The sequence below is a fragment of the Anomaloglossus baeobatrachus genome, chromosome 9 (assembly GCF_048569485.1).
Source record: "Anomaloglossus baeobatrachus isolate aAnoBae1 chromosome 9, aAnoBae1.hap1, whole genome shotgun sequence".
Classification (NCBI taxonomy): Eukaryota; Metazoa; Chordata; class Amphibia; order Anura; family Aromobatidae; genus Anomaloglossus; species Anomaloglossus baeobatrachus.
The window spans coordinates 109,306,471-109,324,077 of NC_134361.1; the positions used below are offsets into that span (position 1 = coordinate 109,306,471).

The following is a 17,607-nucleotide window of genomic DNA, read 5'->3' on the forward strand; positions in this document are numbered from 1 at the left end:
CGAACCACCTCCTTTCGAAGGTGGAGGTTCGTTCGGCATCACAGCGGCTTCACTAAGTGGCCGCCAAATAGAAGCAGAGGGGCGGAGATGTGCAGCCGGAACATCCCGCCCACCTCCTTCCTTCCTCATTGCCGGCGGCCGCAGGTATGATGTTGTTCCTCGTTCCTGCGGTGTCACACATAGCGATGTGCGCTGCCAAAAGAACGACGAACAACCTGCGTCCTGCAACAGCAATGATATTTGAGATTAGAACGACGCGTCAACGATCAACGATATGGTAATTTTGCTCGTTAGCGATCGTTTGTGTGTTTCACACGCAACGACGTTGCTAACGAGGCCGGATGTGCGTCACGAATTTCGTGACCCCAACGACATCTCGTTAGCGATGTCGTTGCGTGTAAAGCCCTCTTTAGGACTGAAATGTTGCTATTGCAATTTGTGCAATTCTGCTTCCAATGTTCGGCGCAGTACAGTACAAATATTGTAAACCAACATTTGATAATTCAGAAAGACTGAAAATAAATTGCTTCTAGTTTCCAGCAGAAAAATACAAGATAATCTGAAATCCTTACAAATTTATATCATTTACTTTTATTGTTTTATATATATATATATATATATATATATATATATATATATATATTTTTTAATATCCAGAACATTTCATATATGGTTGAAAGATTTCTACTGCAATGTGATTTTCTCTACCTCAAAAAAAAAGATAAAAGACACATAAAAATATAGATTGCATAAGTGTTACCTCTTGGGCCTGGGAACCCTGATCGCCCTTCTATTCCTGGGGCACCGGGATCTCCTTTCAGCGTGCTGGCGTCTACAAAGCTCGGAGGGCCCGGTGGGCCTTGTTCACCTCTACTGCCTGAAAATACAGTCATGATTAATTACATTTCTTGTGTTTGGAGAATGTATCCAAAAAATGTCACAAAATCGAACTTGTCATCAGGTCCACGTTTGGTTATAGAAAGTAATAGCAAACCTTGCAAAGTAGAGCATGCAATATAATACATTATGAATGTAGAACAGATACTTGGTTATCACCAATTTATAATCCAGACTGATGGAGACCACACAAGGGAACACGCCAGCCCCTTCCTGGCTGAAATTCAACAATATTCTTAAATATGATGGTTTGTCATAAGTGTCTATGCTAGAAATGTTAAAGGGGTTGAGGTCCCGAAGCTTGCACCCCTACTTATCAAGAGAATAGAGGTTTCATTAATATTTAAAACATGGCAGCATCGAGAAGTGGCAAAGTGGAAAGAGTCAGCAAAAGATGTATGAAGCCCCCTCCATGATAGTTCAATGAGCTCCAGCTGAACTTTCTCCCCTGACTATTATCGTGTGGAAAGTTAAATGAAGGAAAACTAACCTTAGTAATATTAAAGTGGTGGTTCACCCATATTTTTTATTTTCTAGATCGATATTATGTTGAGAACAATGTTTCTCTCAAATACCTTATGTTGGGAATAGTGCCTGTGAGAGTCGCTATTGCAGACCGCTGTTCCCCATGCCTGACCCCCGGGCTCCGTGACCTCGGGGATCCGGTGATGTCACGTCAACTTCCTGTTAACCTGACATCACCGCGGCCGGCTGCAGTCTTCTTGACTCACTGAGCTGTGGGCGGTGTTTCACCGCTCGTCACAGTCCATCAGCTCCCTCCTCCTTCACAGCAGAGCGCTGCAGGCAGGAGACACGCTGGGCTGTGACGAGCGGTGAAACACCACCCACAGCCCAGTGACTCAGGAAGACTGGGCCCAGCCATGGTGATGTCAGGTGATCCAGAACTTGACGTGACATCACCGGATCCTCGAGGTCACGGTACCTGGGGGTCAGGCATGGGGAACAGCGGTCCGCAATAGCCCCTCTCACAGGCACTATTGCCAACATAAGGTATTTGAGAGAAACATTGGTTTCTCAACATAATATCGATCTAGAAAATAAAAAATATGGGTGAACCACGCCTTTAAAGGGATGTCTCCATGATAGTAAGTGATGACATATTGCTAGGATATGCTATCTCTTACTGGACCTTCACAAGTCCGGTATTATATATTACACCGGTATGCAATAACATTATATGATGGGAATACTCTTTAAAGCTTTAACATGATAAAAAGTCCTACAATAAATAATATATGTAATGGACATTTATTTGAGATAGACTTTATTTTCACTCCATCCAAGGATACCGAGAAATTGGGTCTGCATTCGGATGGCATCTCCTGAAGGACAGTAACATTTAATTCTCCACCAATAACTACTCTGTGAGCATAGCACTTGAAGTGAAGATTTCTATTAAGTGGAAAGATGATATGTCTGCATTACCTTTTTCTCCTTTTCTCCCATCTGATCCACGAATGCCATCTCTTCCAGGTAATCCATTAAATCCTTTCAGTCCAGCACCACCAGAAAACCCAGGCAGACCGGGCATTCCAGGAAAGCCAATCAAACCTGGAGAGCCTTTATCACCTGGAAATAGGAAGGCAAATGTCGAACATTTTTTGCTCGTTATACACAACTACAGTGGAACCTTGGTTTAAGAGTAACTTGGTTTGAGAGTGTTTTGCAAGACAAGCAAAGCTTTTTACAAATTTGTAATTTGGTTTAAGAGCAATGCTTTGCAATAAGAGCAAATTCTCACCGAGCACACTTCCGGTTCTGTCCTCTCACCGCACTCTGACCCGCTCTGGAGGTAACTTTCTGTACATATGTAATGTACACTGTATACAGTATACCACTGTACAGTACAGTATATACTATATAGCATGTCTATGAATTTGCATTTGTGGATACAGTTGTACTTTCTGCCAACCAGTGCAGCACATTGCTTATACTGTATCTCTCGCACACCAACAATTATATTGTAAGCTAAAGTGCAGTTTAATTTTCTTTATATGTTTTTACTGTACTGCACAGTATTGTGTATTAGTGTACTGTAATAATTTATATAAATACAGTACATTATTTTGTATTACTGTAATCAGTTTGTATAAATACAGTAAGTATTTTTGGGTTGTGGAACGAATTGTCTGTGTTTCAGTTATTTCCTATGGGAAAATTCGCTTTGATATAAGAGTAACTTGGTTTAAGAGCACGCTCCCATAACCCATTTATGCTCGTAATCCAAGGTTCCGCTGTATCAGTATAAATCTACCGTACATTTGTAAAATATTGTAAATTATTTTTAAGAACCAACCTTTCGGTCCTGGGAAGCCAGGTTGAGCATCACGGCCACCAGGACCTGGAGGTCCAGGAGGTCCTAAGTCACCTGGGCGGCCAGCATCACCATTTGGACCTGGGCGACCTTTTGACCCTATTGGGCCAGGAGCACCTCTATCTCCTGGAAAACCCTTTGCTCCAGGAAAACCTAAAATAGATATACAATGTTAGAATCCATAACCAAGAACAGAGAATGTAATAAAAATTACCATCACTTCTAGAGGATGTGAAGGAGCCAATCATCCTCCATTAGTGAAAGGCAAATGAAGGACAGCAGAACATTCTGCTACATATAACCACCTAGCGGATAGGACGTTAGCTGCAAAAGCATTAGTGTTCTAACACAATGTAACCTATTGCAATGATTACTGCCTATCACTACAACTGACGGCAGTGAAACCCCTTATGATGATATGTTCTCCATATTATTCATATGTGACTAGATAAGAAAATTAATTGTAATTCACAAATACCTAACACCTGCATTAATAATGATCTGTCACCAGATTTCACAATACGATCAGTATACATTATTCAACTGATCCTAAACCAGAAGAAGACGGTGTACTTACTTTGAAAATGCATGTTAATATGACTACGAAATCCTGATATGAATATAGGCATTTTAGTCTATCTATATAATGAAAGAGCTCATGATTGCTCATGTATTCAGCCTATACCCACCCACCCAGTCTGACTGAAAGCTGCTGCTTGTACTGAGCAGTGTGAGATCTCAGCAGCAGCAACAAGGAGGAGGGACACTGAGGAGCTGTCAGTCAAGTGAGTGGAGATTGAATTAAACTGTCAAAATGGATTGTACAGACATTCTGATGTTCGCATTGTGAAATCTGATCACATTGAAGAATGAGTAAACCCTCCTTCATGTACAATTTAACTGATCTACTGTCCAAAGAGTGGCTTGCTTATATTCTGAAGATGGAAAACGGTCTAAAATTTGTGAAACTTTAAGCAGTATTTCAAATTCTGGTCAGATGAGATGATTTTATGTGTATTTTTTTATTTTAAAGGTATTCATTTAATTGTTTCTAATGCTATGTTCATACAGTGGATCCTTCAGGTCAATTTCAGAGAGCAACAATTCCCTCCTGTTGATTTTATTAAAAAAAAAAATATGTTGCATGTCAAACAGTGCTTAATTTACATTCTGCCATGGAAACAATATATGGCAGGCCACTTATTCTTCAGTGCAGTATCCACATTGAGTGAGCTATGGCATAATGTGCTTCGGACAACGCTGGTAAGAGTCTATTAGGGTCAATACACATTCCAAAATGGTCACGGGGCAACTGTTCCTATTGTTAACCTCCCTTCTCAGTGGAGCAGCATCTATTGCCAACTAACTGTAATATTATACAGCGGTCCCGCACACTAGGTTTCTGGAGGCATTTCTGCACTTATTGAACTTGCTGTTCATTGTGGTTTTTTTTACGTTAATACAATATTGCTGACTGATTTTTGCCTTGAAGTGAGACCTGACCTGGGCTTCTAATGCATATTGGTCACTTGCCATGAACAAGTTTATAATTGCTGCATCTGTTGAGCAATTTCTGCTTTGGTCAGCATTTGCCCTGCTAATTTGTGCCATGAAAATAATTCAGAAAGTCAGCAGAAAATGCTCAACATCTTTTTTTTCCAAGTGCCGTCAGCGTTCAAGCTCAAAGCAACCCTCCACACTATCCCTAAAAAGCAATCATAGTCACATTCCCTTTTGACCTCCATTTTTCTCCCACTCAGTGGCGTAACTACTGCTTTTGCCACCCGGGGCGGTCGTCAAATTTGCCGCCCCCCCTCCGTTGGCCGTTGATAATCCAGACATTTTCAAAAATTTGGAAAACCATCAAAATATTTATTTTTCATGGAACTACAATCAAAGATCTAATTGTAGACTGCTGCTATTAGTCCTAGACTTTCACCTTTTTACACACATGTAGGCCTATTATACACACACACACAGCTCTGCTGCATACATACAGACACACACAGCTCTGCTGCATACATACAGACACACACAGCTCTGCTGCATACATACAGACACACACACAGCTCTGCTGTATACAGACAGACACACAACTCTGCAGCATACATACAGACAGACACACACAGCTCTGCTGCATACAGACACAAAACTGCATACATACAGACAGACACACAACTCTGCAGCATACATACAGACACACACAACTCTGCAGCTGCTGCATACATACGGACACACACAACTCTGTAGCTGCTGCATACATGAATACATACAGACACACACAACTCTGCTGCATACATACAGACACACAGCTCTGCTGCATACATACAGACACACAGCTCTGCTGCATACATACAGACACACACAGCTCTACTGCATTTATACAGACACACACAGCTCTACTGCATTTATACAGACACACACAGCTCTACTGCATACATACAGACAACTCTGCAGCATACATACAGACACACAACTTGCTGCATACAGACATACAACTGCATACAGACACACACAACTCTGCAGCTGCTGCATACATATATATATATATATATACATACAGGCACACACAACTCTGCAGCTGCTGCATACATGCATACATACATACAATTCTGTAGCTGCTGCATACATGCATACATACAGACACACAACTCTGTAGCTGCTGCATACATGCATACAGACACACACAACTCTGTAGCTGCTGCATACATGCATACATACAGACACACAACTCTGTAGCTGCTGCATACATGCATACAGACACAACTCTGCTACATACAGACAGACACACACAGCTCTACTGCATACATACATACATACACACACAACTCTGCTGCACATATAGACACACACGCGGCTTTTGGGGGCCCGCACACGCGACTGCTGCAGAGCTGAGGCTGCACCAAGCACAGGGCAGATGTAGCAGAGCTGAGCCTGCACCAAGCACAGGGCAGATGTAGAGGAGCTGAGCCTACACCAAGCACAGGGCAGATGTAGAGGAGCTGAGCCAGCACCAAGCACAGGGCAGATGTAGCGGAGCTGAGCCTGCACCAATCACAGGGTAGATGTAGCGGAGCTGAGCCTGCACCAATCACAGGGCAGATGTAGCGGAGCTGAGCCTGCACCAATCATAGGGCAGATGTAGCAGAGCTGAGCCTGCACCGAGTACAGAGCAGATGTAGCGGAGCTGAGCCTGCACCAGACACAGGGCAGATGTAGTGGAGCTGAGCCTGCACCAGACACAGGGCAGATGTAGCAGTGCTGAGCCTGCACCGAGCACAGGGCAGATGTAGCAGAGCTGAGCCTGCACCGAGCACAGGGCAGATGTAGCAGAGCTGAGCCTACACCAAGCACAGGGCAGATGTAGCAGAGCTGTGCCTGCACCAAGCACAGGGCAGATGTAGCAGAGCTGAGTCTGCACCAAGCACAGGGCAGATGTAGCAGAGCTGAGCCTGCACCAAGCACAGGGCAGATGTAGCAGAGCTGAGCCTGCACCAGACACAGGGCAGATGTAGTAGAGCTGAGGCTGCACCAGACACAGGGCAGATGTAGCAAAGCTGAGCCTGCACCAGACACAGGGCAGATGTAGCAGAGCTGAGCCTGCACCGAGCACAGGGCAGATGTAGCAGAGCTGAGCCTACACCAAGCACAGGGCAGATGTAGCAGAGCTGTGCCTGCACCAAGCACAGGGCAGATGTAGCAGAGCTGAGTCTGCACCAAGCACAGGGCAGATGTAGCAGAGCTGAGCCTGCACCAAGCACAGGGCAGATGTAGCAGAGCTGAGCCTGCACCAGACACAGGGCAGATGTAGCAGAGCTGAGCCTACACCAAGCACAGGGCAGATGTAGCAGAGCTGTGCCTGCACCAAGCACAGGGCAGATGTAGCAGATCTGAGCCTACACCAAGCACAGGGCAGATGTAGCAGAGCTGTGCCTGCACCAAGCACAGGGCAGATGTAGCAGAGCTGAGCCTGCACCAAGCAGAGGGCAGATGTACAGAGCTGAGCCTGCACCAAGCACAGGGCAGATGTAGCAGAGCTGAGCCTGCACCAGACACAGGGCAGATGTAGCAGAGCTGAGCCTACACCAAGCACAGGGCAGATGTAGCAGAGCTGTGCTTGCACCAAGCACAGGGCAGATGTAGCAGAGCTGAGCCTGCACCAAGCACAGGGCAGATGTAGAGGAGCTGTGCCTGCACCAAGCACAGGGCAGATGTAGCAGAGCTGAGCCTGCACCAGACACAGGGCAGATGTAGCAGAGCTGAGCCTACACCAAGCACAGGGCAGATGTAGCAGAGCTGTGCTTGCACCAAGCACAGGGCAGATGTAGAGGAGCTGAGCCTGCACCAAGCACAGCTCAGATGTAGAGGAGCTGAGCCTGCACCAAGCACAGGGCAGATGTAGCAGAGCTGAGCCTGCACCAATCACAGGGCAGATGTAGCGGAGCTGAGCCTGCACCAATCACAGGGCAGATGTAGTGGAGCTGAGCCTGCACCAATCATAGGGAAGATGTAGCGGAGCTGAGCCTGCACCAAGCACAGGGCAGATGTAGCGGAGCTGAGCCTGCACCAGACACAGGGCAGATGTAGCAGTGCTGAGCCTGCACCAGACACAGGGCAGATGTAGCAGAGCTGAGGCTGCACCAGACACAGGGCAGATGTAGCAGAGCTGAGCCTGCACCAGACACAGGGCAGATGTAGCAGAGCTGAGCCTGCACCGAGCACAGGGCAGATGTAGCAGAGCTGAGCCTGCACCGAGCACAGGGCAGATGTAGCAGAGCTGAGCCTGCACCGAGCACAGGGCAGATGTAGCAGAGCTGAGCCTACACCAAGCACAGGGCAGATGTAGCAGAGCTGTGCCTGCACCAAGCACAGGGCAGATGTAGCAGAGCTGAGTCTGCACCAAGCACAGGGCAGATGTAGCAGAACTGAGCCTGCACCAAGCACAGGGCAGATGTCGCAGAGCTGAGCCTGCACCAGACACAGGGCAGATGTAGCAGAGCTGAGCCTACACCAAGCACAGGGCAGATGTAGCAGAGCTGTGCCTGCACCAAGCACAGGGCAGATGTAGCAGAGCTGAGCCTGCACCAAGCAGAGGGCAGATGTACAGAGCTGAGCCTGCACCAAACACAGGGCAGATGTAGTAGAGCTGAGCCTGCACCAGACACAGGGCAGATGTAGCAGAGCTGAGCCTACACCAAGCACAGGGCAGATGTAGCAGAGCTGTGCTTGCACCAAGCACAGGGCAGATGTAGCAGAGCTGAGCCTACACCAAGCACAGGGCAGATGTAGCAGAGCTGTGCCTGCACCAAGCACAAAGCAGATGTAGCAGAGCTGAGCCTGCACCGACACACGCGGGGCTCCTGGGGGCCCGCACACGCAGCTCCTGAGGTGGGGAAAGCCCATGCAGCTCACTGGGGCTATAAACCGGGTGGCTGGAAGGGAGTATACAGGTCGAGGGGGGGAGGGGGGTAGCACTTACCGCTCGGACACGGATGAGAGGGGGCCCACACAGCGTCGGAGGCCTGCGCTGTGCTGGGGGTTGCTGGCTTGCACTCCTTCATCTCTGTGGGACCGAGCAGGACGCCGGGCGGTAGCTCCGTCCACAGATGAAGCTCAATTCAGCAGGACACTGTGGTCTGCATGCCTTAAAGAGACAGCAGCCACAGTTTCCTGCTGAGGACTCCGGTCCACGGAACTCGGCCCGGGGGCAGCAGAACTGAGGGCGAGTGGCCAAAATGCCGCCCCCCTGACACGTGCCGCCCGAGGCGGACCGCCCCCTCCGCTATGCCACTGCTCTCACTGCCTCCTTTTCTGCTCTTGGTGTCCAAGTCCTCTTCAATCCAACATGACAAATGCTTGGGAAGTGCAGTGCTATGTCCAAACTATGCCTCTCCTGCCTTGTGTGCCGAGCAATGGACACCTGTGAAAGCATCATTATTGTGTCCATCCATGATGCCTATTTTCTCTGTAGCTTTGGTAGTGTCTTCCGTGGCACCGGCCTTTTCACTGCTTGGCCAGAACTACTGAAGCCTTAGCACATCAAAGGAAGGGAAGGCATGGTTTAGGGTTTCCACTGCTCTCTCTATGACATTGTGCTGGCCATGATAGATTGAAGAACACTGGGACCACAGGAGGAGGCAGGAGGAGAAAAATAGAAGTCAGTAAGAAAAGTTACTATAAATCCAAAATGTATGATCGTTTTTTAGGGATAGGGTGGAGAGTCACTTCTCTGAAGGCATTTGGAAAAGAAGGTTTAGAGCATTTTCTGCTGTCTGAGCTATGTATAGGGTAAAGCGTTATTATAAAGTACTACAGCACCACTCACTTTTGCCTCTGGAGGCGAATGGTGCTGATGATTTTGCTCCGGCAGGTGCCTGTCCTGACGTATGTATAGCCAGGTATCATGTAACTGTCCATTTCTGTGAATAGGATAAGTGCATGAATACTGCCAGCAGTGCACCTTGGGTTGCCAACCATGCAGAAATTTCAGAACAGTCCGTACAAATAGGGCCCTTTTTTGCCCGGTCCGTGAAAAAATATTAAGGCGTCCATTAATTTTCTGAATTTGAAGAAACTTAAATAGATAATTATAATTGTACTTATCACCATTTTACAATTTACAGTGAATGCAGCTGATATCTTTATACCAGAACTATGGGCTGAGGATATGCATGCCTTATAATCAAAATTAATTAGAATGATGTTCCAACGTGTCCGTAAAAAATATTGCCTGGCCATGATTTATTGATAAAGCTGTCCAGAAAAAGCATAAAATTAAGTTGGCAAACCTGAGTGCACCTGTCCTGCTTAAGACAGTGAGTGGCCTACAGAAACATGGCAAGGGTTTGCGTGTGGCCATGTTAACGCTACTTTTATGCTCCTGATGGATAATCTACTAATTTTGAAACTTTCTTGGACGTGTGGTGAATCCAACAGATTAAAGTGAAAGACATAACATTGCTGAACTTTCTGCACATATCAGCATATTTTGGTATCACATTAGGACTGTGTTTTTCATTCTATTTCATCTCCTGGCAGGTACATATCGAAATAATGTGATCAACGCTACTACCATAGTCTTCCAATGTATAATTAGGCGGCACTGTAGAACTGTTAAGGCCCCGTTATACGCAACGACATCGCTAACGAGATGTCCTTGGGGTCACGGAATTCGTGACGCACATCCGGCGTCGTTAGCGATGTCGTTGCGTGTGACACCTACGAGCGACCGCTAATGATCCCAAAACTGCAGAAATTGTTGATTGTTGACACGTTGTTCATTTCCCAAATATCGTTGCTCGTTTGGGACGCATGTTGTTTGTCGTTCCTGAGGCAGCACACATCGCTACGTGTAGCACCCCGGGAATGCCGAACAACAACGTACCTGCGTCCTCCGGCAACGAGATGGGAGTGATGTTAATGCGGCTGCTCTCCGCCCCTCCGCTTCTATTGGTGGCCCGCTGTGTGACGTCGCTGTGACGCTGCATGAACCTCCCCTTAAAAAAAGAGTTTGTTCGGCGGCCACAGCGACGTCGTTAGGAAGGTATGTTCGTATGATGCGTACTAACGATATTGTTCGCCACGTGCAGCGATTTGCCCGTGACGCACGAACGACGGGGGCGGGTGCGATCGCTAGCGATGTCACTTGGTGTTAAGCGGCCTTTAGGTTATGTGCACACGTTGCAAGTTTGTTTGCCAAAGTTATCAGACATTCTTCTCAGTATAGCTTTACTATACTTAATGCTCTTGGTCTAATAGAATTCTCCCCCATACAGTATATTAGTCAAACTACTAGTTAAAATTACTTTACACATGTTTTATCTTTGCCCTAGTATTGCTTTATATTGGTTAGAGGTCATTAAACAATTTGTATTAAAATATAATATTCAATTTATCCCAATTAACCTCACCTCCCTATCTGTGTATTGAGTCTCGATGTGTCCCACGGTAAAAGGTCAGTCTTCCCTATTCCGCTTTTAATCAGGCTTGTGATAGGTGCCCAAAGTATGAAATACTGCTTTGCTTCATAATATCACCTCTATTTATATATATGAATAGTGATCTTCATTAAAGATCGCACACTCTTTTTAATTTTTGTACCAAAGGGGCACAATGTTTTTTCTAGTGTGGTTTCTGAAATAAGGGGTGTCACTTATGGCCAGTGCCCGCAGCATCAAAAGCTCGGCTGTTAGTCCATCTGCTTTTATGCTAGAGAGCACTTTCTCACCTTGGCAGCCTATGTGAAGAAGCCGTAACCATATAGAATCACATCAAAATATGGAGGATTGGTGAAATTTGGAATAAAAGCATGATGAAGGAAAAACAGACAAAATGTTTGAAAGATAGAACACGGTGAAATGGAAATTGCCAGCTGAGAGATATAACAATACAAGCGAATCATTTTCTCTATGAGAGCACCCAATGGAAGGAAGGAAATGGAACACACAAGCTTGATCTATGATTGTATTTAGACACCTGATTGAGTTACGGTTAATGATCAGAGTTAGGAAGTAATTACAAAAAAAATGATTGAAATCTAGACAAGCAGATGAACAAACAAAATGCGGTGATTTCTGAGACGTCCATTATCATGCCCCATGATCATCACCTCTTAAGAGTGAATACATTTCAATTCTATATATCCTAAAAGGGTTACTCTGGGGAGAGAAAAAATCCTTCTACTGATAAAGGTGAGATGCACAGTGCAGTTCTATTATCCTCACACTCTGTAATTCTGCATGACGCAGAAGCGGCTCTTTCTGCTCCCCCTCCCTTCTGGGACTTTACATCACACATCGGGGACCAAGTTACCTACTGTTCATAACAACCAGCCCCTTGATATGAAAATATCTGTTTCTTTCATGACCGAGAGCACAGAGTGTGGCGGGGTGCAAGGAGGCATCAGGGGACTGGATGTTACCAAGACTAGAGAGTAGGTTCAGAAAGAAGGGGGAGGAGTGAGAGCAACTCCTGCGTCACACTGAATTACAGGTAGCTCGAGGATATGGAACAACACTGTGCATCTCATCTTTATAGTTTATGAGGGCAGGGCCAGAAAAATGATTTTTTTTATCTGCCTGGAGTACCCCTTTAATAGCCCTAATGGGAATTGCAGTATGTTGATGCCCTCCTGTCAGCAAAATATTTCTTACTCCAATTATATATACACTCGGTAGTACCCAAGTACAATTGGATAATGCATTATTACAGTTACATATTCACATTGGGTTACCATACTTCTGTAGCACAGGGGGCAGTATTTTTATCCATACACTTAAGATGAACTCTATTAACCTGAAGAGATGAAGCTAATCTGCAGGTTAATAGCGTTGTAAAGCTGCATGGCCACCGCACGAAAAGCCCGGCTACCAAGAGGAAACAAACATAATTTCCTCCCAGTAGCTGGACCTTCGGTGCAGCAACCACAAGGCTTTAGAATGATATAAACGCACAGACTAACCCAAGGTTAATAGCATTTTGGGATGTCACACATTCCCTTTAAATATATTTATTAATTACTAAAGTTGAACAAATAAAAATCACAGCATCCTGAGCCAGCAGACACATCAATAATCCATGGCTGTTGGATCATAGCTCTGTGAACTCCCTCCTACCTGATAACATACCTGTCTCCTCTTCATAGGCCTGGGGTGAAGCCATACTTGTATCACGCCTACTAGTCAGAATTAGAGCCAGGGATGCCAGCAGGTAAGGGTAGGGTTCTGGTCGGCTGGCCATGGACTATTGACATGAGGCTGGATCAGGAACCCGAGAATCTATTTGCTCAATCCTATTAATTACTTTTTTATGATGCAAAAGTATCAGGATATGTTCAAGGCTTTTGCACTTTTAACACTGATAGATGTAAGCTTCAGGACATGGTAAGAAAATAAACATGACAAGATAACTCACTAAATGGGAAATCACTGGGTAAGACGTGGGACAGGAATTTTAATTGATAAAAAGCCTAACTGTAGCACTTAGTGTCAAGCAGCTGCCGCCAAGGTAAATAAGACTATGGGGTACATCCAAAAAGGCACAGATGCGCATGATTAGCATATTTATGCCACTTTACTAATTATTAGTCATACCATGTAAACAATATTGCATACAGATTTGAGCACCAGTGTACAAGAAAAACATTTTAAATTCCTCAAAGTATCCCCATTATACGTTGATGACAGCCTTAAGCTCTCTTGTCATTTTCTCAAGCAGTGTCATAAGGTAGTCCCCTGGAATGGCTTTTAATAGACAGCTATGCCTCGTCAATCATCAACTTGTGGAATCACCTGCCTTCAGAAGGTGTTTGGGACCATCAGATGTGTTTAGCAGAGGCAGTGTTGGTACAGTTCTATAAAGGGCTGAGCCCTTTTCTACACATTCCAGCCTAGATTATGGCATAACCACTCGACTAAGTAAAGAGAAATGACAGTCCATCACTTCTTTAAGACATCTAGGTCAGTCACTCCTTAACATTGCTAGAATCTTATAGGTATCCTTAAGTGCAGTCATGAAAACTATTAATTGCTAAGACCAAATTGACTCTGATGAGGTCAACCTTAGGAAAGAAAGGCAAAGAATGATCTCTGCTGCAGAGGATAGGTTCATCAAAGTTACAAGTCTCTGACAAAGCAATTGACTGCACCACAAATAACAACCCTCATAAATGATGCACGTACATCAACTTGCAGACACATCTCAACATAAACTATCCAGAACAGATTGCAAGAAACTGACCTTTATTGTCGAATTGCTGCAAAGTAACCACTATTGTTGATTGCAAACATGAGGATACTTGTTTGGGCCAAGCAACAAAAAGACTTGACATTAGATTGATGAGAATCTTTACTGTGGTCAAAATCTGATATTATTAGTACCAATGACCATGTCTTTCTGAGATGCAGAAAAGGTGGACGGATGGTTTCAACATGTGTGGTGCCCACCCTGAAGCATGGAAGAGAAGATTACCCAGCATGACTACCACAGTATTCTGCAATGACATGTCATCCCAACTGGTTTGTACTTATTGGGACCTTCATAGCAATAGGATAATGACACAAAACACATCTCCGGGCTATGTAAGTGCTATGTGATCAAGAAGCACAGGGATGAAATGACATTATCTCTATAATTACTCAATCTCCACCCAATTCAGATGGCTTGGGATGAGTACGACTGTAGATTGAAGGCAAAGCAACCAATAGTGCTAAGCTCTTCTGTGAATTCCCTCAAGACTGTTGGAAAGAAAGTGCAGGTGAGTACCTGATGAAGCTGCTTGACAGAATGCCAAGGGGATGTAAGGCTGTCATTAGAGTAAAAGGGGAAGTACTATGATGAATCTATGGATTAACAAATTCTGCTTTGTTAATAGGTCTGTCCACGCTTTTGATTACTACTGTATAAAAATATATCAAAGGTTAATACATAGATCTTTTCCATGTAGAACGTTTTCTATACTATTCTATCTAATTTTGTATTTTAATAAATGTATTACACAATTGAAATATTTTGTCCATTATAATGGTATCCCGCAAAAAAAATGTTATAGACTCTTTTTATTTATACTGCTAAGCCTGGATTAACTTTTTGAATACAATTTATCTACTTTATTACATTATAGTGGGCCTCTGTTTCCCTGTACTTGAGGTTTTATATACATTCTGCGTTACTTATATTACTGAGCTTTGCACATACTGTATTTGTATTTACTACATTGGCTAGTTTTTACATTTGTAACATGCAGACATTACCCAACCAATTACCTTTAATCTATTGTGTCAGAATAATCCATAAATCTGCTGTTTCTCCTTTTTTTATTTTCATTTGTCTCTACTTTTACATTGCCCCTTAAAGGGAACCTGTTAGGTGCAATATGCACCCAGAACCAGGAGCAGTTCTGGGTGCATATTACTAATCCCTGCCTAACCGTCCCTGTATCTAGTGGCATAGATAAAGTGATCTTTAGAAAAAGTATTTCTAAAGATTCTTTATAATATGCTAATGAGGCCAGCGACTAGTCGTGAGGGCGTTACTTCCCTCGACTAGTCCGCCCTCTTAGCGTGTTAGTACTTCCTGATATGTGCAGTATGTGTCCTGGCTATAGACAGATCTAGTGCACATGACCAAAAGTGCGGGGCATTCAGCTGAGTGTTCACCACGGACACAGGTACACGCTTCACCACTGGTGACACTGCACTGAATAACATATTAACATACTCCTGTGGGTGTACTAACATACTAATAGTGTGGACTAGTCAGGGGTAGTAATGCTCTTATGATTAGTCCCTGGCCTCATTAGCATATTATAAAGAATCTTTAGAAATATTTTTTCTAAAGATCTCTTTATCTATGCTAGATACAGGGACGGTTAGGCAGGGATTAGAAATATGCACCCAGAACTGCTTGTGGATCTGGATGCATATTGCATTTGACAGGTTTCCATTAAACTGGACTATCATTGCTGTGTATTTACGCTACTATAACTACAATTAACATATTATAATAGCAATAAATACAACAAATAGATAATACTAACAGTAAATCACATTATTACAAGTATTTTGACTGACTGGTGTACTTACCGAACTGTTACATTATTGCACCTGAGATACAGATATAAACTTTATCATCAAAGAACATCACAGTTTAGTTTGTCAATCATTATTAAAATGATAGAATAAAGGTTTTTTCCACTTAGTTATTATAAAAACAGGTACATGTAATGCTTTCTACAGATTCCGAGCATTTTTTCTCAAACTTTGATTTGATTTTCATACCTGGTGATCCCTGAAATCCAGTCTCGCCCACAGGACCTTGTCTTCCTTTTGTACCAGCATCACCTCCGAATCCAGGTGCTCCTCTTGGACCTTGGTTTCCAGGAAATCCTGGATTACCTTTCTCCCCTTTAGCACCCATAAGTCCAGGGCGTCCATCTAAACCTATTAAATAGAATCCTAAAGTAAACTCAGCATCAGAAGCAAACATAGTGACCATTATGAAGTTTGTATTATCAACTTGCTATTGGCATAAAATTGTAAAGTGGAAACCATGATAAAAATATATACATCATTAAGCTACCTGTGCACAGCACAGAAACACAGGCCACACCTTTTCAGCAGGTATTACCAACCATGTAATGTGTATGGAGTCCTCAACTATCGACAAATAATGTCAGGGGAATCGAGAAAAAAAGGATTGAGGGTGTTAAAATTTCAACACTGGATCCTTTCAATCTTCTAGGAAATAGGTTTGCGACAAAGTGGTTGGAAACATCTTACTCCCCTTTAACTATTGAAGACATATGAAGGTTGACTCATTCAGCCGCCAACATCAGTCTGTACTCTTGCACAATATTATTGACCAATCATCCTACTATTAATGAGTAAAGTCAATTAGAAATGTATGCATCTAAATTCCACAAATAACATCCAAGCACGCTTTCTACTTACCTCTCTGTCCATCAAAACCAGATTCCCCTCTAATTCCTTTATCTCCTATGACACCTGGTCTTCCAGGCTCACCAGGAGGACCAGGCTCAGCACCTAAAACTTCACCACGTACTCCTTTATAGCCAGGCACACCAGGAATTCCTATCTTTCCTGGAAGTCCATCAATACCATCCAAGCCAGGAAAACCAACAGGACCTTCATCCCCACGAGGTCCAGTAAATCCTAAAAAACAAATGGAGGGGGCCATTATGAAATATATTACATTAATTAGCCATCTGAAAAGTACATGCATCTTTGGTTCATACCTGGAGGTCCTGGAAATCCACCAAACCCTGGACTACCTGGTTGTCCTTTGGCCCCATCAAAACCACGTAGTCCAGGAATTCCTGAGAATCCTTTTTCACCCCTGGAACCTAACGACAAAAATATAATTACTTTTCTTTTAAACGGGGAAAAAATATAAAAAAATGCATTGTAGAAACCGTAAAAACAGAAATGCATGAAAAATGAAAATATTCCAGAACTTCCTCGCTCAACCTCCTTCTCATCCTTCATTTTATTTTGCCTCGTATTACAATTAAAAGTGAAAAATATGAAAAGAAATCTTCTCTGTTTGTCCAATCCATGTATATAGCTGTAAGACAACTGGATGCAGCAGATGCCCTTTCTGTTTTGCCTTTTTTACAGTTGATGATGGGGCTGGCTTTAATCAAATACCAGCCAGTCTCATATCACAATTAAAAGGGAAAAATATATAAAGTGTTTTAGTCATTTTTTCTGTATGTAGCTGTAGGTCTCAGCCATGTCCCTGTATTTAGCTGTGTGTCTCAGCCGTGTCCCTGTATTTAGCTGTGGGTCTCAGCCATGTCCCTGTATGTAGCTGTGGGTCTCTGCCATGCCCCTGTATGTAGCTGAGGGTCTCTGCCA

General features: G+C 44.0%; 1 protein-coding gene across 2 annotated transcripts in view; it reads right to left on the reverse strand.

The window, feature by feature from the left end:
• The window catches only part of COL4A6 (collagen type IV alpha 6 chain), a 426,839-nt gene that overhangs the window by 61,336 nt on the left and 347,896 nt on the right, over nt 1–17,607 (reverse strand). For both annotated transcript variants that reach the window (XM_075323930.1, XM_075323929.1), the window contains 6 exons: nt 16,986–17,093; nt 16,681–16,902; nt 16,009–16,170; nt 3,215–3,385; nt 2,344–2,487; nt 761–877 (listed from right to left, as the gene is read on the reverse strand). In XM_075323930.1, the coding sequence (XP_075180045.1) occupies nt 761–877; nt 2,344–2,487; nt 3,215–3,385; nt 16,009–16,170; nt 16,681–16,902; nt 16,986–17,093 (924 nt within the window). The remainder of the gene's footprint in view (nt 1–760; nt 878–2,343; nt 2,488–3,214; nt 3,386–16,008; nt 16,171–16,680; nt 16,903–16,985; nt 17,094–17,607) is intronic.